At 37.0% G+C, this 26316-nt stretch overlaps 1 protein-coding gene across 2 annotated transcripts; it reads left to right on the forward strand.

The window, feature by feature from the left end:
• The first annotated feature begins 1031 nt into the window (after positions 1-1031).
• LOC124379404 (probable global transcription activator SNF2L2) lies at positions 1032-22435 on the forward strand. 2 transcript variants are annotated; one of them, XM_046839737.1, is made up of 6 exons: positions 1032-1398; positions 5759-5988; positions 9960-10065; positions 14492-14593; positions 14848-14980; positions 20989-22435. In XM_046839737.1, the coding sequence occupies exons 1-6, from the start codon at positions 1315-1317 to the stop codon at positions 21138-21140; spliced, it is 807 nt and encodes a 268-aa protein (XP_046695693.1). In that variant the 5' UTR covers positions 1032-1314; the 3' UTR covers positions 21141-22435. The 2 variants fall into 2 exon arrangements, with proteins under 2 accessions (XP_046695693.1, XP_046695694.1); XM_046839738.1 differs by having other exon boundaries at positions 1033-1398; positions 5707-5988.
• Positions 22436-26316: the final 3881 nt, after the last annotated feature.

A 26316-nucleotide genomic window follows, 5' to 3' on the forward strand; every position in this document is an offset into this window, starting at 1 on the left:
TGGTTTAGTTTGACTACATATCCTGCCTCAATGAGTATTGCAATTTCTCCTGAGGTCAACACAGAGTCTAAATATGATGCATATCCAATCTTTTGCTTTGATGATCTGCCTATTTGGCTAGGTGTAGCTAACTTTTATTGGACACTGTATTTAACTAAAGGATACTGGCAAATGCATATAACTCCTATAGATTGTGTAAAACTACTCTTTTTACCCCATTTGGGTCGGTAGCTCAGTGGTTAAGAGGCTGGGATACGGTTCGGAAGGTTGGGGGTTCAAGCCGGTATTGCCAAGCTGCCACTCTTGGTCCCTTGAGCACTTGTCCCTTGGTTCCACTTGTGTCATATGCAGGTGTGTCATCACTGATAGGACAACAGCAATTGCAGCCTGCCAAAGATCCAAGACCAAAAAGGGGATGAGACAGTTACAGGGACTGGCTGGACATTAGGTTTACTTGCTGGTATATAGCAATCCAACTATTTAAATTTATGGTAGTCCCAGACTGGGGCCACAGATGCCTTTGGTGGATATACTCCCTTGGTTGAGAATAGTAACATTGAGGAAAAAATCCTGATAGATTTAATTGAAAGGATCTTTGATTAAAGGAAACAGCAACTTTAAGATAATAATAAGCATTTATGGGAAAGCATTGCTCATTTTCTAGAGTCAGTGACCTTAGAAGAATATTAGTGACTGAGCAAACAAATACCCAGTTCTCATTTTCAGGATATCAAACTTACTACCAGTTGTACTTTAAATTGGTAGAGTTCAGCTTTGTATGCATTTGTGCCTATTTGATTTAAAAGCAGTAGTTGGTATTTCTGTTATCTAGACACAAAGACAACCAATGCTTTATTATACCTTGAATTATACATATGAATTACCATTAAACATTTTTGATGCCTTTTTTGACCACTACAATATGGACGAAAAATGGATCCTACTACTTTAAAAGTGCAATGTTAAAAAAGAAAGAGGGAGTGAGAACAAGCAAGGAGAGGGGGAGGACAAGAAAAAAAAAGGAAAAAAAATCAGATTGCGACAGTCGATATTAAAACATGCAGTGAGGGAGAGAGAGAGAGGGGGAGAAACAGAGAGGAAACCAAGATCCAGGCCTTTACAACGGGGACAACCAGATAGATAAAAAAACACTTCACGGCAGTTGTATTTCTCTCCCTTTTCCTCTCTCTGTTTTCTCTCTCTCTCTCTCTCTCTCTCTCTCTCACTCATCAGCCCCGCGTCAATTGATTTGTGTATGAACAGCTGGGCGCTTTTCGCCCCCCTCTCTGCCTGTGTGTTCTGAATGATCAGCTGATGAAGAGACTGAGTGCACGCTGCAATGCTGGGTTGCTAATTCTCTCGCCTGCAGACAAGCGGCAGCCTGGAGACCACAGCCAGGTAAAAAAACCTCCTTCCTTTCTCTCTTTCTCACCCTTTCTTGCTCACTCTCCATCCTCAGTGCATGTCATCATGCCAGGTTTCAGCACACGGTCATACAAATGGAGAGAGAGAGAGAGAGAGAGAGAGAGAGAGAGAAAGAATGAGAGCTAGAGTGAAGAGCAAGGGAGAGTGTGTGGCATGTGTAGGTGTGAGCTGTGTCTGATAACTGGGGAACATTGGCCAGACAAATTGGGTGTTGTGCAGATCCTGGCATGTTTTTTTTCCTCGAGGTTACACGGACTGCACAGCGCATGTATGCATACAGGCAGGAGGAGAAGGCACATTAGTTCATATACACATGCACATATGCACACAAGTCCAGACATATGCTATATGTTTTTGTAAATAGTCTTTCTTTAAATGAGTGCGCCTTTGGTGTGCTTATGTTTAATGTCTTTTTTTGTGCAAATATGCATGTATGTACGCGTGTGTGTGTGTGTGTGTGTGTGTGTGTGTGTGTGTGTGTGTGTGTGCAAACCCATATGCATGTCTGCATTCCATTATAATTCCTCTGATTATTAGGCCTCCAGACCCATGGTCCCCTGGGGAGAGTAAATGTTTTCCGTGTGTGTGTCTGCATATAAGTGTGCGTGTTTCATATTTGTATTTGGTGTGAGTATGACTTAAACATCCATAGCTGGCACTGCCTGCAGAGAAGCTAATTCAGAATTCATATTTTCTTTATTCTCTTGCTTCTTTCTGCCAGCAGAACAGGGCTGCGGCATGCATATCACTGCACTTTAATTGCCTTTGTGTAGAACACAGTCTCGGCAGCACACTCTCACACACACACACACACACACACACACACACACACACACACACACACACACACCCCTCCTTCTCCTGTAGTCATGTAAGAATAAATGGGAAACACAAGGAAACATGACAGCTTTTTATATTAACTATTAACCAGCATGCTGAAGTCAGTTCTCTCTAAATATCACACTTCCAATTTTTTACCATTTAAAATAAATAGTCAGTGTAGCATTGCTGTAACTGCATGCTTGTTAATCTATTTTTGAACACAAAAAAAAAATCAGCTTTATAAATTTGCTTTAAGTAATCTTGAACAATAATATAAAGCCTATGTATTATCAGACACTAGTGTCAGTTGTGAGAATATTAATTAAAAATAATGTAAAAAGGGAGCTTAAATTATTAGTTTTTTTTTTATACTTTTTCGGATATACAGTATACAGTGACCTCCACTAATACTTATACCTTGGTAAATATAAGCAAGAAGGATGTAAAAAATTTGAAACTGAAAATCAGAAAAAAATACTGTCATGTATGTAATATAAAAACATTTTAAAAAGTTTTTTGTATATCTGGGTGACTAGGAACACTAAATTATTGGACCATGTCTTCCTGTTTCACAGGGATATAAATATCAGGTAACACATAGGCCAAATTAACGTTAGTAATTTATCACAATTTGTAAGAACAAGAACTACACGATCAGGCATAACCACAGAAAGATGAAGGGAATTATGACCCCAGACAGATGAAGTGAATAACACTGATTATCTCTTTACCATCACCTCTGTTAGTGGGTGGGATATATTAGGCAGCATGTGAACATCTTGTCTTCAAAGTTGATTTGTTAAAAGCAAGAACAATGGGCAAGCATAAGGATTTGAGCGAATTTGATAAGGGCCAAATTTTTATGCCTAGATCATTTTAATGGTCAGAGCATCTGCAAAACTGCAGCTCTTGTGGGGTGTTCCTGGTCTACAGTGGTCAGTATCTATCAACAGTGGTGAAACGGTGACAAGGTCATGGGCAAGCAAGGCTCATTGATGCGTGTGGGAAGCGAAGGCTGGCCAACAGACGAGCTACTGTAGCTCGAATTGTTACGAATTTAATGCTGGTTCTTATAGAAAGGTGTCAGAATACACAGTGCATCGCATTTTGTTGCGCATGGGGCTGAGTGGCCACAGACCAATCAGGGTGCTCATGCTGACCCCTGTCCACCACCGAAAGAGCCAACAATGGTCAAATGAGCATCAGAAATAGACCACGGAGCAATGGAGGAAGGTGGCCTAGTCTGATAAAACACATTTTCTTTAGCATCATTTGAACAGCCGGGTGTGTTACCTAGGGAACACATGGCACCAGGATGTACTATGGGAAGAAGGCAAGCCAGCGGAGGCAGTGTAAGGATTTGGGCAATGTTCTGCTGGGAAGCTTTGGGTCCGGCCATCCATGTGGATGTTACTTTGACACGTACCACCTACCTTAGCATTGTTGCAGACCATGTTCACCCTTTCATGGAAACAGTATTCCTTGATGGCTGTGGCCTCTTTCAGCAGGATAATGCACCCTGCCACAAAAGCAAAAATGTTTCAGGAATAATTTAACAACAAGTTTATGGTGTTGACTCCAAATTCCCCAGCTATCAATCCAATCGAGCATCTCTGAGATGTGCTGGCCAAACAAGTTCGATCCATGGCCCTACATCACAACTTATAGGATTTAAAGGATCAGCCACAAACATCACAGCACACCTTAAAGGGTCTAGTGAAGACCATGTCTCTAAGGGTCAAGACTGTTTTGGCAGCAAAATTGGGACCCAAATAATATTAGGCAGAGGGTCATAATGCTATGCCTGATAAGTGTATAGCTGTGATGTGCTGCAAAAGGTTGTTGAGCTTAATAAAAATGGAAAGTAGATTGCAAAAGCATTGACAATGAACATTTTCATGATCAGGGCAATAATTAATTAAGAGTTTCCAATCAAACAGAAATTCTATGAATAAACCTTGAACAGGACATGTCTCTTTATAGTAAAATCTTCAATTATAACAGCTGGAGAATTGCAGAAATTAGTTGCATGTTTGGGTTAGAAAATCTCCAAAACTACAATCCGGCCTAAATTACCAACATTTGCATGGAAGGGTTTAAAACAAAAAGCCTCTACTCCCATTAAAAACAAACTCAAAGGTCTTCAGTTTTTTGCCAGATACTGGAACTTTAAATGGGATCAGGTTGCATGGTCAAATAAAACCACAATACAGCTTTTTGGCAAAAAAAACACTAGAGGAGGGTTTGGCACACACAGAAAGCTAGCAATACAAAAAAGCCTCCCTTTTCCCAAAGAATTCATCAAAACCAAAACATAAAATGTTTTTTAAACACGAAATCAATGTCCTGTAATAGACATGATCTCCGTAGAAAACCTGTTCAGTGAACTGATAAGGAGAGTCCACCTGCATGGACCTCAACATTTGAGGATTTTTTATGGAGGAGTGGTCTTTTAACATGTATTCTCCACCCTCATCAAGAATTACAGGCGAAATGTTAAATGAAAAGACCAAAACTTTAATATATAAATAAAAAATTTCACAGTCTGTTTTTCTCACATTTACCATTGGTGCCAATATTAGTAGAGGGTTTTTACCTGGCTGAAGTGAACCCACCTCCGCTTATATGGGTGACACAACAGGTTGTAAGAGGTTTAATTTTCACTTGCACAGTGCCCTTTTCAAAATTTCACTAATTGTTGGGATTCCACTTAGCAATGACATAATCTGAGATTAATATGATTCTAAATTCCTGTCCTGAACTGATATTTTGAATTTGCACATTTTATGTCATACAGGCGATTACATACAGGCGATTAATATTACATATTACATATTACATATTACATATTACATACACCAACCAGGGATAACTTAATGAACCCTGATCAGGCATAACATTATGACCACCTGCCTAATATTGTGTTGGTTCCCCTTTTGCTGCCAAAACAATCCTGACTTGTCGAGATTAACAGCATTACCTTCTTCAGCAATCTGACCTTCAGTAGCTTGTCTGTCACGTCAGACCACACAGGCCAGCCTTCGCTCTTCACGTGCATCAGTGAGCCTTGGCTGCCCATGACCCTGTTGCTGGTTCACAACTTTTCCTTCCGTGGACCAGTTTGGCTATATACTGACCACTGCATATATACTATATATATATATATATATATATATATATATATATATATATATATATATATACACAGTCAGTTATTAAGATTTGCTTGTGAAGTGACTCATTCCAGAGCCAAGGTCCAGCAACTGACAGGTAGTCATTTCTGCCACTATAATATCAGGCACACCAATTGTTATTTATTCTAGTTTTATGAAATTATTGTTGTCACAACTAACATCAAAGGAAAAACTGATACTATGCAAAAACAAAAAACAAAATATTATACAAATAAACAAAGAATAATACATTTCATTGATTGTATTATTGTTATTGACCCTACAGCCAACCCTGTCCCTCATTCATTCTTCATCATTCCCATGGATTGTTTCTGCAGTCTCAGGCTGTTCTAAAAGACGTGTCTGAGGACATGGAGGAAGAAAGCAGTTTGAAGAAACGAAAAAGTGACCACCAGGCCAACCAGCCCTCTGAAACTGGGCAGGAGATTGTTGAGAAAGTCAAAAAACGACGTGGTCGACCCCCAGCTGAGAAACTTCCACCAAATCCCCAAAAACTTACAAAGCAAATGAACACTCTTGTTGACATGGTTATCAACTACAAAGACACGTAAGTAGCAATAAAGGTTACCAAAAAAATTCTTTAACTCTTAATGTTGGGTGAGGCTAACCCTTTATGGACCCTAGACATATTGAGCAATAAAATAATAATAATAACAAACAAAAAATAAACTGGTTTTGTGACTGTTTAATATCAGTGTCACCCCTGTTTAACAAAGATAGGCAAGTTCACTGTCAAAAGTGATAAAATTTATTTTCTTAGAGCAGAGAGAATTTTAAATTTATCATGGGAAACATACTGTTATATATAAATTATACATTATTTTAATTGCAGACCAAAACCAAAATGTGGCCTGTAAAAGCTTGACCTCTTGAGTTTAAATGTTACATGAATATTTACTAGGGTTCCTAGTATTCAGAATCTGGTTACAGTACGTATCTGCCTTAGTTGACCTTAGTAGGTGTGTCATTACGATTATGCAAATTACCTGCATGTAATTCACATTTCTAAATTTGCCAGAATTTATTTTAAGAACAATTATCCAAAATGGGCATCTTGACCAATGCATCTGAAGACAAGCATTTGTCTTTAAGCCGAGGACAGTTGGGTAAAACATGCAAAATAAAAAATGGAAAAAAATTTTCCTGCTGCCAAATGTAATATGATTTAAGACACAGGTGATAAAAACAAAGCAAGAATTATACAATAATATAAAAAACAATCGTTGGCAATCATTGGAATAACGATTTAACATGAGTCTTGTATTTTGCCAATGTATTGCTGTGTAATAAGCTACCACAATTACTCATGTTTTGACAGTTATTTGTAACCACAACTTGTATAATGTAGCCATAAGTTACTAAACCAATGTTTTAAAATACAAAATGGAAAATGAGTCTTGTTGATTTTAAATTTCTTATTATGGTATTACTCTAAAAATTAACTACATACAGTAGTATTCTATAGCAAAAGTTAAGAGTGATAGTCTCTGAACTTAATTTTGTTTGCAGCTATGTCTCTGAGGAACTTGTGATATTTATGCTATTTAAATAAAATTTTAATGTGTGCATACAATATCCAGACATGCAGAATGTTAACTAAGCAAGTTCTCTCTTTATTTTTGCTTTTACTAATTTACTGTGCTCACACACTTCCCAGATATAAGTAAGCGAGCTATAATAAGCCACATGTGAGATCATTACGCATTATTTGCTAGTTCGGTGACTTCCTTGTTATTTGTGCTTGGCTTTTGCTGTAGCAAATTCTCCTGTGCTAATTGAATTGCTTTCAGGTCAAGAAACTATTGAATTTGTTTTTTTGCTATTCAAAGGTTCCTCCTGAAACTAATCCTGGGATTATAATGAGCTGCATGGAATAAAAGACCTGCGGCTTTTTTGGACAAAAATTCTGTCGTCTCTTCTTTAGCTTGAGTGTCCTTCATCACTCCTGCTTAACCTACACTTAATGATCAAAATGGATGTGTGGGAGCATACAACATTAAGCTAAATTGTCTGATTATCAATTACTGGCACTTGGTTGAAGGTGTGCCTCAGGGTCTTGTTATGTGACTGCTCAAAGGGAAATCCCTGACAGGAAACCTTGTCAAGTATGAAGAAGTGGAACCCACTATACTTCTGGTGTCTACCTGAGGTGGAGCTGATGTCAACAACCCTGGCACCTCTTCACCTTGCTGCAGGACCCATCCACAAATGTACAGTACCTCACAAAAGTGAGTACACTCTTTACATTTCAGCAACCATTTTATTATATTTTCCCAAGGGACAATACTATAGAAATTTAAATTGGAAATATTTTAGAGTATTTAATGTGCAGCTTTTATAGCAGTACAGATTTCTGTCCTTTAAAAATAACATATAGCCATTACTGTCAAAATATCTGACAACAAAAGTGAGCACACCATAAGTGAACATGTCAAAACCAAAGTGTAAATATTTTGTTTGAGCACCAATGTTATCAAGCACTGCCTTAATCCTCCTGGGCATGATATTCACCAGAGCTGCACAGGTTGTTGCTGGGATCCACTTCCATGCCTCCATAAGGACATCACAGAGCTGCTGGATGTAAGACAAATGGCGCTTCTCCACCTTCCACTTGAGGATGCCCCACAGGTGCCTCAACAGGGTTCAGGTCTGAAGACATACTTGGCCACTCCATCACCTTCACTTTGTTGTTATTATGTTGGAAAACAGCCGTTCAGCACAGATTCTGAAGGGAGGGCATCATGTTCTGTTTCAGAATGTCACAGTACATGTTGGAATCCATGTTTCCCTCAATGAGGTGCAGCTCCCCAGTACCAGCAACACTCATGTAGCCCCAGACTCGTGTAGCCAAACAATTTTATCTTAGTCTCAGCAGACCACAGGACACGGTTCCAGTAATTCATTCTTTTGGACAAGTTTTCTTTAGCAAACTGTTTGCAGGTTTTCTTGTGAGCCAACTTCAGAAGAGACTTCCTTCTGGGATGACAGCCATGCAAATCGAATTTTTTGCAGTGTGCACTGACAAGCTGACCTTCTGCTTCTGCAACCTCTAAAGCAATGCAGCACTCATGCATTTGTTTTTTGAAGCCAGCTTCTGGAAACCCTCTGTATGACCCTGGCACTTGTACTGTAACTCAGTTTCCGGGTGTTACCGATCTTCTAATAGCCTAAGCATACCCAGGGGTCATTATGAGAGAATTCTACTTAAAGCATCAAGTTTTAACTGCTCAAATACAAGCTACACAAATTTGTATGGTCCTGTCAAGCAGTCTAAAACATGAACACGATGAATAGGACATGTGGCTTTACATGGTTAAATGATGTACAGCTTTTATCATTTAGGGTGTAGTCACTTTTGATGCCAGCTATTTTGTAAATAATGGCTGAATGTTGAGATATTTTTAGAGGTCAGTAAAATTTGTACTGATATACAAGCTGCACATTGACTACTCTAAAATATATCCAAGTTTAGTTTCAATAGTATTGTCCCTTGAGAACCTATACTAAAATGTTTGCTGTGAGGGGTGTACTCACCTTTGTGAGATGCTGTATTATTCACTAATTCAACTATGAGTGCCAGCTTACCTGGGCTTTGCCCTGAATCTTGTGGGTGCATATGATTTCTCTTATTAGAGAACACAGTAGAGACAAAGTCGAAAGAGTGAAGAAAAAAATTGGCCTCTCACATTAGCACTGAGAGAAGTTGGAAAGTCCATACCCTCTTTGACTATGCACTCACAGCCACTGCAAACTCAAAGCGCTCAAGGGAAAACTCCATATCCATGGATGCCATCTTTGTATCACAGATGGCTCCTTAGCGAAGGCTTTAACCTCCTACGACCTGGGTGTCCACATACGTGGACATTGTGCACAATGGTGTCTTTATTGTTTTCTGTAGATACAGACCGAGTGTCCACATAAGTGACATCATTTTTTTCCAAGAAGAGCTTCATGTTCAAAGAAAATATATGGTTATTATAATTATTGGTTCTTCCTAACCCCAAATAACTGGAAGAAATCTAAAATGCAAGCCAAACCAAAGCTCAGGTCTTAGGAGGTTAAAGCATCACTTTATCCTTACTGCACAGGGTGAGGAGCGCCTGATGTTAGGATTGATAAAGAGTGTTTTCAGCATTTTTCTTTTACTGTACTCATACATTGCTCCTCTTTCTTAGCTTAATCTCAGTCTAATTATGGCCAGAAAGAGAACCACAAGTGATAATTATTACACATTACCTGCTGTTTGTCTACTTCCTCTCCATTCACAACTAATGCTTTACCACACCCCCACTTCCACACAATGCCATGATCATGACAATAGAACTAAAAATATACTGTCTACTACTGCATTTGTTTATTTACATGTAACAAATTAATTAAATGTAACAAAGTTTATTTTACAGGCTCCAAGAACACCATGTGACAATTTCAGTGAAATGTATTTCTAAAACACATTTTCCTGTGTCATACTGTTATTTAATGGTAGTATCCCACAGTTAATTCATTACTATCATACAGGTTGGGCCGCCAGATCAGCAAAGGTTTTGTTCAGCTGCCATCTAGGAAAGAAGTACCAGAATACTATGAACTCATTCGCAAGCCTGTGGACTTTCGGAGGATCAGGGTAAATGGAAACTTGTTGTATTTGGTGCAAATGTTGTACTACTCCAAACAGAAAAGTCAGAAATTACTGTAGTGTTACATAATTATAACATTAACCTAGCGTAAACATTCTAAGGTACAACAAAGCATATACCATAATTTCCGGACTGTTAAGCACACCCAAATATAAGCCGCACCCACTGAATTTGACAAAGATTATTATTTTGAACATAAATACGACGCACCTGTCTATAAGCCGCAGGTGTCTACATTGAAACTAATGAACTTTACACAGGCTTTAATGAAAGTCAGTGTCTGTAACATGGCTTGTATCTAAACAGTGGCCAACCAAGAAAATAATTGTTTACTGTCTTCCTCCTTCCTTTCATAACTATTTCTCTCGAGAGTTTTTCTTTTGGCATCGTCGTGCGTTTAAAAATCACCATCGGTGAAGCTTTTCTCCCGATGCCGTGCAGCTCAGAACACAGGTGAAGTGCGTTTTTTCATGCCCGGTTGTTTTCAGCGTGACAAATGATTCACATTTCCTGTAGACAACCGAGTGAGCGGCAGGTCAAACGTCAGAGGAACCTCATCCATATTTATGATGTGGTGTGGCCCGATTCAGTGGGAGCGCATCTGATTTAATATAAAGAATTTTATTGGTTCACCTGAACCCGTTCGGCAGTTTCATTGGTCCAATGTTTTTGGGCTCAGTTTTTTGTCTTGAAGCTTGTGAAACCAGGAAAAACCCAGGAAAAATCCATAAATTAGCCGTTTCGTGTTTAAGCCGCGGAGTTCAAAGCGTCGGAAAAAAGTAGGGGTTTATAGTCCAGAAAATACGGTAGATTGTTAACAATATGTCAAGTGACTGTTATTAACAATTACTGAACTGGTTAACAATTCATGGCAATAAAAGGTTACAAAAGTTACACTTAGTACACCATTCTATTCATAGAATAATATTAATCAGTCAAATATGGATTGATATCTATTAAACTTATCATTAACCCAAAACCTTTTTTTCAACCAATTAAAAATAAATGGTGCAACGTGTGTTGTGGCAAGTTAGAGTCTCTTTTCATCCATAATTTATTACTCTTAAAATGTTATGGTTGATGTTGAACTAACACTAAACTGTATGTTTGTGCTAAGTAGATACCACCAAGCGGCAATCAAAAAAAGTTCAAAACAGAGTAAACGCTCTACCCTGATTGGTGGCTTTCTGTGTTCTTGACTAGTTAAGTTTTTATCCACTCATAAATAAATGATTTCGCAAAATGTGGTTGAGCTAAAAGTAATATATTTGACTTTGAAATGTAGTAAATTTTAAAGTTCTTAAATGGTAATACTTCAGTAAGGTACAGACACGCAAAAAAGTACAGAAACAAATTACATTTACTTCGATTCTGTCCACCACTGATGAAATTATATTATATATATATATATATATATATATATATATATATATATATATATATATATATATATATATATATATATATGACACTCACCGGCCACTTTATTAGGTACACCTGTCCAACTGTTTGTTAACTCAAATTTCTAATCAGCCAATCACATTAATCCATAATCAGCCAAGCAACTTAATGCATTTAGGCATGTAGACATGGTCAAGACGATCTGCTGCAGTTCAAACCGAGCGTCAGAATGGGGAAGAAAGGTGATTTAAGTGACTTTGATTGTTGGTGCCAGACAGGCTGGTCTGAGTATTTCAGAAACTGCTGATCTACTGGGATTTTCACACACAACCATCTCTAGGGTTTACAGAGAATGGTCCGAAAAAGAGAAAATATCCAGTGAGCGGCAGTTCTGTGGGCACAAATGCCTTGTTGATGCCAGAGGTCAGAGGAGAATGGCCAGACTGGTTCGAGCCGAACCTTGAGGCGGATGGGCTACAACAGCAGAAGACCACACCGGGTGCCACTCCTGACAGCTAAGAACAGGAAACTGAGGCTACAATGCACACAGGCTTACCAAAATTGGACAATAGAAGATTGGAAAAACATTGCCTGGTCTGATGAGTCTCGATTTCTGCTGTGACATCCGGATGGTATGGTCAGAATTTGGCGTCAACAAATTGAAAGCATGGATCCATCCTGCCTTGTATCAACGGTTTAGGCTGGTGGTTGTGGTGTAATGGTGTGGGGGATATTTTCTTACACTTTGGGCCCATTAGTACCAATTGAGAATCGTGTCAACGCCACAGCCTACCTGAGTATTGTTGCTGACCATTTCCATCCCTTTATGACCGCCATCAGACCGCTATCATGTCAATATGGACCAAAATCTCTGAGGAATGTTTCCAGTACCTTTTTGAATCTATGCCACGAAGGATTCAGGCAGTTCGGAAGGCAAAAGGGGTCGGTCCAGCCGGTACTAGTAAGGTGTACCTAATAAAGTGGCCGGTGAGTGTATATATATATATATATATATATATATATATATATATATATATATATATATATATATATATATATACATACACTGTATATATAATGATCTGATATGTGGCCTACTCCATTGCATTATTGACAATATGCTAACACTGTTGGTTGGACTGAAACACATTTTATTTACAAACACTTGCTGTCTGTGATCAGCAACAGCATCCAAACATTTCAGTCCACCAAATCACTATTCTTGTGAACTCTCCACATCTGGTCTTTTACACAAGAAAAAGCAATTACCCAAAAATTTTTAACCTAGACTTAAACAATGAGACAGTGTCTGAGTCGTGTAATTGTAAGGGTTTTGCATAATTGTGAGTCTTTCAGAGAAAAAACACTACTCTTGAATGTAGCCTTTATTATTTAAGGTATCAACAAGCAGTCTGCATCTCTGATTAAATGTGGCAGATAGTGATAGACCAAAAATATACTCAGGTACTCAGAGAGAGAGAGAGAGAGAGAGAGAGAGAGAGAGAGAGAGAGAGAGAGAGAGCAAAAAAAAAAAAAAAATTGTTGAAAAGCAGTTGGTTATTTGCTATTTATTTGCTTATACGTTTATCCTGACTGATATTGTACATTTCATCGATGTTATTTCTAGGTTCTATGTAGGTGTTAGCATATCTGCTGAGTTACAAGTCATTCATGGCTCTTGGAGTTGAAGATGAGGTTTGATATTGGCTTGTAGTTCAACAGCTGAATAGTTTTGAGGGCAGGTTTTTTAATCAACAAATTGATAACTGCTAGTTTGAGTTAGTTATTTAGCTTATGCTAAGTGAAGATTTGATTATTTTAGCTTTGCAAAGTGAATATTTTATGCTATTAAATGAGATGAGATAATAATCTAAGATTACATCAGATTTAGAAAAAGTGGATATATTTTAATATTTTATCCAGATTTTAGTTTAAGTGTATGTTCACTATTATGAGTTGGCTTTATAATGCTCTGATTAATTCCTACTCAATCTAGAATGGACACAAACACTGTTCTCAGAAGGACATTTGGGTTACCAAAACAACATTAAAGTTCCCAACAATTAATAAGTTCAAAATGAAATCTACAAATACATGAAGAAATTAAATTAAATTATTAAATTCAGGCCATTAGGTCTGTAATTAATTATTATTTGAATTGACTGGAATATTATGGTTACATATGTTATGTTAGTATAAAGAATTTAAACTGAGATTATATATAATATTTTGCATGAAGCCTAGAATATCATTATAAATGTGACACCTCTTCTGCCATTTAGAATAGGCTGATTTATTTAACTTTATCCAGAGGGACTTAAACTTTCAGAGTATTTCTGAGTATTGCTGATAAGCTTGAGGGGAACAGATACTAAGTCAATGGGGTGGAAACTCAGTAACTCAAACCAGATGGTAAGTTTAGCCAGCTTGGCTGCTCCATGACTTAAATTTCTACCTGTTAAGTAGGCTTTTTTTCTGAAATTACAAAATATACTGCAGGAAATTATAGCAGGCCAGTTTTATCATCAAAGTACTCAAATTATCTACAAAACTCATTGTTTTAAGAGAACACAAAGGACTGGTGCTCATGTGGGTGAACCTCAGCATTACCTTTGGGTTTGTTATTATGCCACCAAGCATGTTGTTCTGACAAAACTCTAATGCTTTAATCTTCTATGGTAGAGAGTGAACTAATGTACACTTTGGTACAAACAAGACTACAAATTAGTGAAGAAGGAAGAATTGTGGCACAAAGATTAAAACATTTCACAGTTTACACAATCTATCCTTACCCTTTAAATACTCTTCTCTCTTTTATGTTTAGATTATAATTCATAATTCATGTTTCATGTATTGAATGTGTAAATGTAAGTATCCTATATATATATATATATATATATATATATATATATATATATATATATATATATATATATATATATATATATATAAAGAATCAGATGTGTGTTGTTAAAAAAAATTTTTTTTCTAACCAGCCTTTTTTGTGTGTAGGAACGGGTACGTAACCACAAATACAGGTGCATTGCAGACTTGGAGAAAGATATAATACAGATGTGCCACAATGCTCAGACTTACAACTTGGAGGGATCTCAGGTGTGGTTTAAATGACTATTCTTGATCTAATCAGTTCTTACTCATTCTAGTCTATTAACAAATGTAGAGCTGTTTCACACAAGGGCTTTTCTTTTCAAATATTTTTCAAAGTGCTTTATGTCCATTGTTATAACTATTATATACAGTCTCATAACATTTAGAAACAATGTTACATTTTTAAAAACAATTAGAAACTATGCAACTATTTTTTATAATATTCTCTATTCTCTATTGACTACTATGTACTGTTTCAGATATTTGAGGATTCCATTGTTCTGAAGTCAGTCTTTGAGAGCGCAAGACAACGTATTGTAGAAATTAATCAAGAGGACACAGATGCTGATGGAGGCAGTGAGACAGTGTGTGCCAAGCATTTAAACCTAGAGAGTAAGTTAGAATTTACTTTAATGAATTTAAAGTGGGTGACATACAATATATATATTCAATGTTTAGCATGCATATTGCCATAGCAACAGGATTCATCTAAATACCTATTTAGAATGTTCATTTGAAACATTGTAATATAGTATATGAAGCATAAATCTGACTTACTAAAAATCTTTTTTTTTTCTGAAAAGTGTGCAGAACAAAAAGGGATATCAGTCAAATGGCTGGTAATGTCGGAAAAATTAGGCACAAACACTAAAACACTGATCCAAAAAGTCACAGATTCCCCAGGTGCAAGCATCTGGATCACTCATTGGCCCACAGCCAACACTTAAGCAATGGATTTAAATCAATGTTTATGGCACAAGCTGTGAAGGGCCTGATGTTGGCTCTTATGGAGGATTGTGAGGGAATTTTTCCTATTTTTTAATAGCAGTGTCTGACTCCAACATATTTTGCTGGTTCACTGCATCTACTGAGAAAGAAACCCATAAACTGGCAATAATCTCCCACAATTGGGATAAATCATGCATTGTCAGTTCAACCTATCACCTCTTTGTAAACATACAGTGCATCCGGAAAGTATTCACAGCGCTTCATTTTTTCCACATTTTGTTATGTTACAGCCTTATTTTGAAATAGGTTAAATTAATTATTACACATTTGCTGGTGCCAGCCCCCCAGCAGGTCAGGATAGGGTATTGCTTAAATGATAATTATGACACCTTTTGGTTAGAGATGTTCCTTGATGGCTTGCTGCCTCTCCCAGACTGATTAAGATTGATACAACTGAAATTCTATGTCAAACTACATAACTACTTTTGTGAAATGTAAGCCGTTTTGCAGCTGAGCTTAATTTGATATAGCATGGAGTGAAATTTGGGTTGAGACAGTCTGTAATTCTTGCAGCCCCCCCTTTGATGCTTTTGGCTCTGAAGCATCACATCCACTCCCTTTACACAGATTACACCTCCTGTCTTAGGCAGGTGCCCAGTGGCAGTGAAGACCTGCCTTAGGTTGTCCTCCTTCGGCCCTCAGAGAATCTTACCCGTCATCGGATCATCACCTCATGCACAACGATTAATGCTCCATCCCATTCGGCATTCTTACCATGCAGGTTTCTCTTAAACATTTTGGTATGTAAAATCTAATAATTGGATCATCTCTTTAGGCCCACCTGTTATCGCTTCATCCAATTGAGCAAACGTATTAGACATATTTCTATTAAATATTTGGCTATATGTACAATTTTAACTGGGTTTGAAATGGAGGCCTTCAAGAACCATCAAAAACTAATAGAGACATCCTACATTGAACATAGAACTATCTGCAATCTGACGTCTTAACATGTAAGACATGTAAGTCTTCAGGCTTGTCTTCAGGGTGGGCCAAGGCCAAAACAATAAACAAAAAGGACTATTTTGGGGAAGCTACCTTTCCTTAAAACAAAGAAAAGGAAAATACAAACAGCTTCCCTAACTCCCTGCTTCAAAAACAAAGACAAAACAATCCCTCACCCAAAGTAAATGGCAGCCACACCCCTAATGCCAGTGAAATAAATATGTACAGTGACCAAAGGTTTTACAATATAATACAAAATAAATATATACAACCAACAGTAGTCCAAGGGCTAAACAGGCTCAAAGTCAAAAAACAGGCAGAGGTCAAAATCACGATCAACAACAACCAAGCTATACCCCAAACACCAACGCAAACAAACAGACCACCACTACAACAACTCTCCTCGATTGCTTCACTCCTTCCTCCTTAAATAGGAACTGGTGGATGATGTCATCATGAAGGAGGTGGGATCAGCCAGGCTAGGGCAGGCCTCAAACTCTGGAGTGGATCGGACCTGCACACAAGGCACACATACCAATGTGGACATAGGCTATCTAGGGTTGTAACAATAGTTAACACATACATATTCAATAATCTAATGACTAAACAATTGTTCCATTAGCTCAGCAGTTTTACAGGTTACGGTCCAGAGTGCCTGTGTGGGATTTGGCCATCGTGCTGGCGGCTCTGTCTGAGCCCCCCTTTAAACCTTTGGCCGAGGTGGCCCTTATGAACCTGTTGGTTAAGACCCCCTTCCTTTTGGCGATATCCTCCCTTAAAAGGATCGGGGACCTACAGGCCCTGTCTCTGGCCCTGTGGCTCCTGGAGTTTACCCCTGGCAGGGACTGGGACAGGGAAGCGTTTCGATGCAGCTCGAGTTCCTGAAAGGGAACGTCTCTAGGTTATGGATGTAACCCTAGTTCCCTGAGGGAACGAGACGCTGCATCTCGTGCCATGCTCCCTGCATCCCTGTGAGCAATTACCTTCACCTTTCTCAGAAGCTAATGCCATCGCTCCGCCGTTTTGTAGCTTCCTGGTTTGCGTGACGTCGCCTGCTGATGATGTCACGACTTGCCTATTGGCTGGATTTTACACGTGATTCATTCATACACTAACATCATTCCGAGTAATATCAGGATTGCCAATTAAAGTTTTAAAGGCATCAAATAATCGTTTAAAAAATGCCACTGGGTGCTCCCCTTTTCATTTGAATGTCAGCTATTTTATCCCAGTTAACTGACATCAGCCCTAACACTTCAAGCAGTGCCTGTTTCCTTTCTAAGTTATTTGCAGTTCTGTCTTTTACTTTCTGAGTTAAGGCTCCAGACAAGGTTTCAGGCAAACACAGGGTTAACAAAATGCATGTGTCACCATCCGTACATTTGTAAATCTTTGCATATTGTTCCAGGTTTTTCAGAAAATTTAAGGGATCCTGTTTTACAGGATGAAATTTCCCAATATTCTTAATCACAGCTCCTAGTTAGTAGGCTAAACCCTCTGACCAGAGTAGAGAACATTGGATCCTCCCCTCATTCATTAGTTCTCGTAGTGACGTGAATTGGTGCTATGGGAAATCTAACTGTATAGTCAGAGCATTCACGACAAGTCAGAGCTAGATAGTCAGAGCATTCAGACAAGCCGTCATCACTGTCTTTGTGCAAATCGAATATTCCGGAAACTCGGTTATACAATGCAACATCTACCAACCTTTTACTGGGATTTTCCTCAGTTGTGCCATTCTTTGTCAGAAACTGACAGGCAGCCTTAGATTTCTCCAAATCGTTGAACATGGTTTCAACAGATGATTTGGGCATACTGTTGTTAGTTTTCAGAAATGTGATCTTTTTCTGCATTGAGCTTTTTTCTTTCCATATTGTTTCACCAACTTGGTAATGTTTTTGTATAAATGTCTCTGATACTGACTCTAGAATGAAGCTGCTTATTTTCAGCCTCTAGCTCAACTAGCTTCCTCCTGGTTAGCTTATAGAAGGCAAAAACTCCCAGAAGTGCATTTGCAATTTTTCCTTGTTTGTTCCTAGGCATTTTTGGGTGAATTGCAAACTTAGAAACAGCCAACTCATATGGCTTATAATGAACCTTTCTTTATTCTGTGAAACATCTCTTGTGAGCCGTGTTTAGCGATGTACTTAATAATCAGCTCTTCCATTTCCAAAATACTAAGTTACAAATACACTTTATGTAAATACACTAAGATACCCGTTAGTCTATTTATTCACCGTACCAATGCTTCTAGTGCAAAATGAATAAACTTTTGCAATATTACACACAAATGTTTTTAAATGTAAAACTGTCACAATATGTCAGACAAAACCACACTACTTCTGGTTGCTGCATTATATCCTAAACCAGTCTATTTAACCACAGTACTTTGGGCTTAAAACATGAATTTAAAACAGTGTCACATTTCATCTGACAAAACCACACTACTTTGGGTTTTAAACTGTTTTAAACTCTACAGAGCCGCTGTGCATCGCGCTAATTACATTATTACCAGTTTTACTTACTTTAGAAACTTTTTAATAATCCCATAAGAAGTTTCAATTACTTTAGAAACTTATAAACTTAAGCACTTTGCTTCAGTTACTTTAGAAACAATACAATTCTAATACAACTCTGCCACCACACTACATCGGGCTGATTCAGTTCCATCAGAATCTTACACAGAAATGTACAGAATAGGCTTATGAACAACTCCTGCTAATACTGAAAAAACGAAATACTTTTCTGCCCTTAAAATCGTTCTTTTCTCGAATCTTTAAACAAAGGGTGGTTCCCTGAACTAAAATAAAAGCATAGAAAAAGCATCTTACCTTTCCCCACTTTTTGTTTCTCAGAAATCCCTTGCTGGGTGGCTCGCCAATGTAAGAAAAAATTATAAGGACAACTATGATTGTAATTAAGAAGTTTATAACAGCGTAGCAGTGACAAAATACATGAAGCTGGACTACAATTACGATTGTTACAACCAGTGTTGGGTAATAACGCGTTACTAGTAACGCAGTTACTTTTGACAGTAACTAATACTGTAACGCATTACTTTTTAAATAAAGTAACTCCGTTACCATATGGTGCGTTGTCCGTTACTTTTATTTCGGCTGAAGTGCAGCCTACAGTCTAACCTGTTTACAGCAGCGACACATTGTAGTATTGGTGGATGAGAACCACTGTATACACGAAGAAGACGCACTGTGGGCGTGTTTCCGTATATTCAAGTATGTGCGGCAGTAATGGCGAGTCAAGGCGAGAGCAAGACGAGTTTCTCAAAGTGGAAATATGCTCATTATTTCACTTTAGTTGAGCATAAAGACAAAAACTTTTTAGTCAAATGTAAGCTGTGTCTTTCTGGTTCGAAGCTCGTATCTACTGCGATAGCAGCAACTCCAATCTGTCGAAGCACCTCTAGAAATGACATGCCTCGACGAAGCTAGAAGCTAGAAGCTAACCCGGTGTTATGTTGGACATTGTTGATAGTTTTCATACTTAAGCTGTGAAAGGAACATTTTTAAGAGCTCAACACAACAACTTTTATGATGCAGAAGCCACTTTAGTTTTTGATTCTGAATATATTATTCAGCTTGTTTTGTTATTTATTTCAGAAATCCTTGTGATATATTCAGTTTGTGCTGGTCTGACTTACATAAAATAGTGTTTAAAAATTACTTTGTGTTTAAGTCAGTTTTGTGTTTGTATAGAACATAACGCATAAAAGGGCATTAATGAAAACATTAAAGAACGTTCTTTAAACTAAAGTAACTAAAAAGTTACTTTAACAGTAACGCGTTGGTGTAAGTAATCAACAAAGTAATTGAGTGACTTTTTGAATGAAGTAACTAGTAACTGTAACTAGTTACTATTTCTTAGTAACTAGCACAACACTGGTTACAACTGAAATTCTATGTCAAACTACATAACTACTTTTGTGAAATCGAAGCCGTTTTGCGGATGAGTTTAATTTTATATAGCGTGGAGTCGAATCTGGGTTCAGGCAGTCTGTAATTTTTAAAGGTGTGTGCCTTTTGGAATCGTGTCAAACTGAATTTACCACAGGAGGACTCCAATCAAGTTGCAGAAACATCTCAAGGATGATTCAGTGGAAACAGGATGTACCTGAGCTCAATTTTGAGTGTCATGAAAAAGCTGTGAATAGTTGTAATTTTTTTTTTTTTTTTTTTTTTTTTGTAATATATTTGCAAAGATTTCAAACAAGCTTCTTTCACAGTGTTATTATGGGGTATTGTTTGTGGAATTTTTAGGAAAATAATGAATTTATTCCATTTTGGAATAGGCTGTAACATAAAATGTGAAAAAAATGAAGCGCTGTGAATACTTTCTGGATATGCTGTAACCATCATTTGACTATGCCCTGTCTGCCACACAAAAACTACAGACAAAACCACACTGAAAATATCTTTCTTCTGGTTTTTCATATTAATAAAAGCCCCATAGTATTTTTTGGTTAATTATTTGTGAAATCAAGTATCAGTCATAAATGCATTACAATGATAATAACCTTTCTAGTGATGAGCCCTAGCCAAAAAGCATGAGAGTGTGAAGATTACATGTTTCAGTTTGGTTACTCACTGGGTGTTCGCTATGAAACCAAACTAGAGTGTACACTGAAAAGAAATTCTCTTATTTTCTTGCAGTAAAATCAGAAGCAACAAAAACAAAATTTGACAAGAGTAGGGAGAGAAGCACCACTGTTCCACCTAATTCCAGTGCTAAAGTAAAGGGGATTTACAGTGATGAGGACAGCACTGAAGATCAGGAGGACAATACAGGCCTTGAGGATGGCTGAACTACATCATCTGGTTATTAGCTTTATGGCTCTCTGTCACCTTGCTAACATTGGAAAATGATAAGCCCATCAAATCACTTACATGTATGTGAGTTGATTCAGTGTCTTCATTGTTCCCAAATTTGTTCCAGGCTTGATCATTTACAAACTTATATATTGTGACACTGCTAATGGTATTCTGTTGCAGTTAAACATCTAAATCATCCTATGCATTAAAGACATACACTAAATATAAAGTCATATCTGAATGCATACATATATTCCAGTATTGTAAGTTACTAAACAAAGAAGTAAACAATATATATATTTTTTTCTCATTATGCACTTTTCAAAGCATAGTCACCTTAGTGTCAGTATTAACAAGGTTTTAAATAAATAAGATGGCCAGCCTAGAAAAAAAAATGTATAGCTTAGATAATTGAACTACATTAATTAGCGTTTGGAAAATTCATGACACCTAACACCTGAGTCAACAGACAAACACATGGTTCTATTATTAAATAATACCATGGCAACTGACCTTGTTGTTCACTGCACTTTTAGTATGTCACAGTCATATAATGGTAATGATTTTATATATTTTTGCTTAAATAGACGTGTATGTGTATCTCCTAAACTTTTTTTGGTAACCATCACATGAAAACATGTATAACACAGTTACACATTATTATTAACAGTGAACAGTGATAAAAAACTGTAGCAAAAAGTGTGTGTTTTATAAAGTGTCACATCATCATAATATGATTTTAAACAACAAAAGTAACAATGAGTTACAAAATCAGTTGATGCTTCTCAGGCAGGAAATTCAGTGTAACTGAAACCCTGTAAAATCCACAATCATTATCATATATTTTAATAGACTGAGAAGGCTTTTCACTTAAAATGTAACCACTGCCCATTTAACATACATACATATATTCCTGTTTACTTTTTCATTAATTGTTCAAATTGAATTGGAAATTTGGATGACAACATGCCGATTTTTACTTTAGTTTGTGAACATCTTTGGGAACAGCATTGAAAATTTAACTCATATTTAACGTCCTAACTATATGATTAATGAGCCCTGTGGTGTTTTTGGAGCATGATGCATTTTGCTGGAAGAACAATACCCTCAAAAGGGGGTTCTATTGATAACACTGTTATGGTGTGTGTAGTTTTGAGGGTTGGGAGAGAAAATGACTTTATAGGTAGATTTTGAAATAAAGTTTTTAAGGTTTTTACGATATGAAAGTGCTAAGAGATTTGATTTGAATCATCGTAATTGATAATAAACATTTTTATAAACAGTCCAACAGTGTCTGTGTATAAGAATGGTTCATTTTATGAAAATTCCTGCAATTACTAGAGTATGCCTATTAAATTAGATTGATATTTGACATTGACATGGACTTGCTTAAGTGATGTGGAATTAAATGACATGGAATTTTGCCTATAAACTACTCTTCTGTTCATAAAATATAAATGGGAACCTATGAATTTTCTCCTTACACATATATCTCATCAGGATTTATCATCAAAACTCCTGCATTCTGGACTTCCAAAACATTAAACCTTAGTCTGTTATGTTGCAACACTCAAGTCTTTTACTCTCATTATGAACATCATCAGCAAAATGAAGATGATCCACCAGCAAAAACTCATCCTAAAAGTGTCCTCAAAGAGCTCATTTTGGCCTTCCAGAAGTCTAAAAGCAACATATTTATCTACGATGTCAGCGTGTCTCCTGCTATAAGTTCCAGGATGTCTACATCTCTGAGGACCTACTGTAACTTGGTACCATAATACTCCAATTTCAAATTCCAAAAAAATAAATAAAAATAAATGAATTAAAAAGATTAGATTTTATAAAAGGATAGAATTGCAAAAAAATACAAATAGTATTTACAGAATTTACAAATACCTAAAGGCAAGTTCAAGGACTAGTCGTTGGTGTTTTACTTTTTTGAGGGCTGGAATGTACTTCTTCTCATTCTTCAGGGCAGGGCAGGGTTGGTACAGCCGATAAGCGGAGGCGGAGGGAAAACTAGTTTTTTACTATCACTACTGTACACTACGTATCCCTAAAGTTTAATTTTTTACTTTTGCTTATATTTTCGTCACAGTCTGCACAGTCAATTTTTTGCATTAATGCACTCGTAGGTCAAGGTACAGTGTATATATATATATATATATATATATATATATATATATATATATATATATATATATATATATATATATATATATACATACATACATACATACAGTGAGGAAAATAAGTATTTGAACACCCTGCTTTTTTAATTTTTTTAGATTATGTCTCTCACAGTGGACATGCACCTACGATGACAATTTCAGACCCCTCCATGATTTCTAAGTGGGAGAACTTGCAAAATAGCAGGGTGTTCAAATACTTATTTTCCTCACTGTATATATATATATATATATATATATATATATATATATATATATATATATATATATATATATATATATATATACAGTGCCCTCCACAATTATTGGCACCCCTGTTTAAGATGTGGTCGTGGACTTCAAAAAAATTCTCCTTTTTTTTTTTAAACAACATAGAACCCAAATGCAAAAAAAGAGAAAAATCCAACCTTTTATTTAAGTAAATTACTTTAGTGGTAAAAAAATCACACATTTAGAAAAAAAAAAAAAACCTTGAAATCGTGTGCCACAATTATTGGCACCCCTAACAATTCCTCTGAAAAATTTAATTTTTTTTTTTTTTTTATATTTTTCTGTAGTTGCTAAGGTTGGTCAGGGTATCTAGGGACTTTTAATTAGTAATTCATGATTTCCTGTTTCCCTGGGTATAAATATGACGTGACACAGAGGCCTATTTCTCTTACCCATTTGTCAACATGGCAAAGACAAGAGAACACACCATTCAAGTAAGGCAGATGTGTGTCGACCTTCATAAGTCAGGCAATGGCTACAAGAAAATAGCCACTCGCCTTAACTTGCCGGTATCTACAGTCAGAGGAATCATTAAGAAGTTTAAAACAACTGGAACAGTGACAAACAAGGCTGGAAGAGGTCCCAAGTTTATCTTGCCACAACGCACAGTGAGGAGGATGGTAAGAGAAGTAAAAAAATTTCCCAAGCTCACCGTCACAGAATTGCATCAAAGAGTGGCATCTTGGGGTCACAGAGTCTCCAAAACAACCATCAGACGCTCTCTACATGCCAACAAGCTGTTTGGGAGGCATGCAAGGAAAAAGCCTTTTCTCACTAACACTCACAAACGTAAACGCCTGGAGTTTGCTAAGCGGTACTGGGACTTCAACTGGGATCGTGTGCTTTGGTCAGATGAGACTAAGATTGAGCTTTTTGGCAACAAACACTCTAAGTGGGTCTGGCGTAAAACAAAAGATGAGTATGCCGAAAAGCACCTCATGCCCACCGTGAAGTATGGTGGAGGATCTGTGATGCTGTGGGCCTGTTTCTCTTCCAAAGGCCCTGGGAACCTTGTTAGGGTGCATGGCATTATGAACGCTTTGAAGTACCAGGATATTTTAAATAAAAACCTGATGGCCTCTGCCAGAAAGCTGAAGATGGGTCGTCATTGGGTCTTTCAGCAGGATAATGATCCAAAACATGTGGCAAAATCTACACAAAAGTGGTTCAGCAGTCACAAACTCAAGGTCCTCCCATGGCCATCTCAGTCCCCAGACCTCAACCCAATCGAAAACCTGTGGGGCGAGCTAAAGAGAAGAGTGCATAAGAGAGGACCCAGGACACTGGATGATCTAGAAAGATTGTGCAAAGAAGAATGGTCAAAATCCTCTCTCTGTGTTCTCCAATCTTGTGAAATGTTATAGGAGGAGATTAAGTGCTGTCTTGTTGGCAAAAGGAGGTTGTACAAAGTATTAACATCAGGGTGCCAATAATTGTGGCACACATGATTTCAAGTTTTTTTTTTCTAAATGTGTGATTTTTTACCACCAAAGTAATGTACTTAAATAAAAGGTTGGATTTTTCTCTTTTTTTGCATTTGGGTTCTATGTTGTTTAAAAAAAAAAGGAGAATTTTTTGAAGTCCACGACCACATCTTAAACAGGGGTGCCAATAATTGTGGAGGGCACTGTATATATATATATATATATATATATATATATATATATATATATATATATATATATATATATATATATATATAATATGTATATATAATAAAATGTATATATAATATATATTAAAATATATGGTAAAAGTAAAAAGTTTGGACACATCATCTCCTTGATTGCCTTTTTTCTTTTTTTTTCTTTTTATTCCAACATTGTACATAAATCCTGCAAACATACAAAATATAAAAGAACACATGTAATAATGTAGTAAACAAAAAAGTGTTAAACACCCCAGAATATGTTTTATATTTTAGATTGTTCAAAGTAGCTACATTTTGCTTTGATGACAGCTTGGCACACTCATAGCATTCTCCGATTCACAATGTAGTCAACTGTTACCGATTTACAATTCATCAGTTTTCTCATGCAGAGAAAAGTGTGAGTACAGTGTCAATAGCCCATTTTGTGCTACTACAACTACTTTACAAATCCATATTATGGCAAGAAGCATTTAGTTAAGTAATGAGAAAAAATAGTCCATCAATACTGAAGTTAAATGAAGGTCTTTCAATCTGAAAAAATATCAAGAAGAATGTATTTCCAAGTGCTCCAAAGTCTCCAAAACCACCTAATGCTAGGATAAAACAGTGACTCGTAAGGACTATCCCAGGAAAGGAAGAGCAAGCGCTACCTTTGCAGCAGAGGATAGGTTTATTAGAATTATCAGCCTCAGATACAAATGATTTGCACAAATGCTTCTCAGAATTCAAATGGCAGAAATATTTAAACATCTGTTCAGAAGAGACTGCATGAGTCAGGCCTTCACAGTCAAGTTGCAGCAAAGAAACCATTATTTCAGAAGAACAATATGAAGAAGAGACTTGCTTGAGCCAATCAACACAAAAAAATAGACATTATATCAGTGGAAAATTGTCCTTTGGCCTGATGAGTTTAGATTTTTGGTTCTAGTCGCCATGTCTTTGTTCGATATACAGAGGGTGAACAAGCTGTTTCTGAATATGTGGTTCCATCTGTGAAGCACAGAAGAGGAGGTTTGATGGTGTGGGGGTGCTTTACTGATCATACTGTTGGTGAGTTAG

This window comes from Silurus meridionalis, chromosome 25, assembly GCF_014805685.1.
Source record: "Silurus meridionalis isolate SWU-2019-XX chromosome 25, ASM1480568v1, whole genome shotgun sequence".
NCBI classification, from domain to species: domain Eukaryota; kingdom Metazoa; phylum Chordata; class Actinopteri; order Siluriformes; family Siluridae; genus Silurus; species Silurus meridionalis.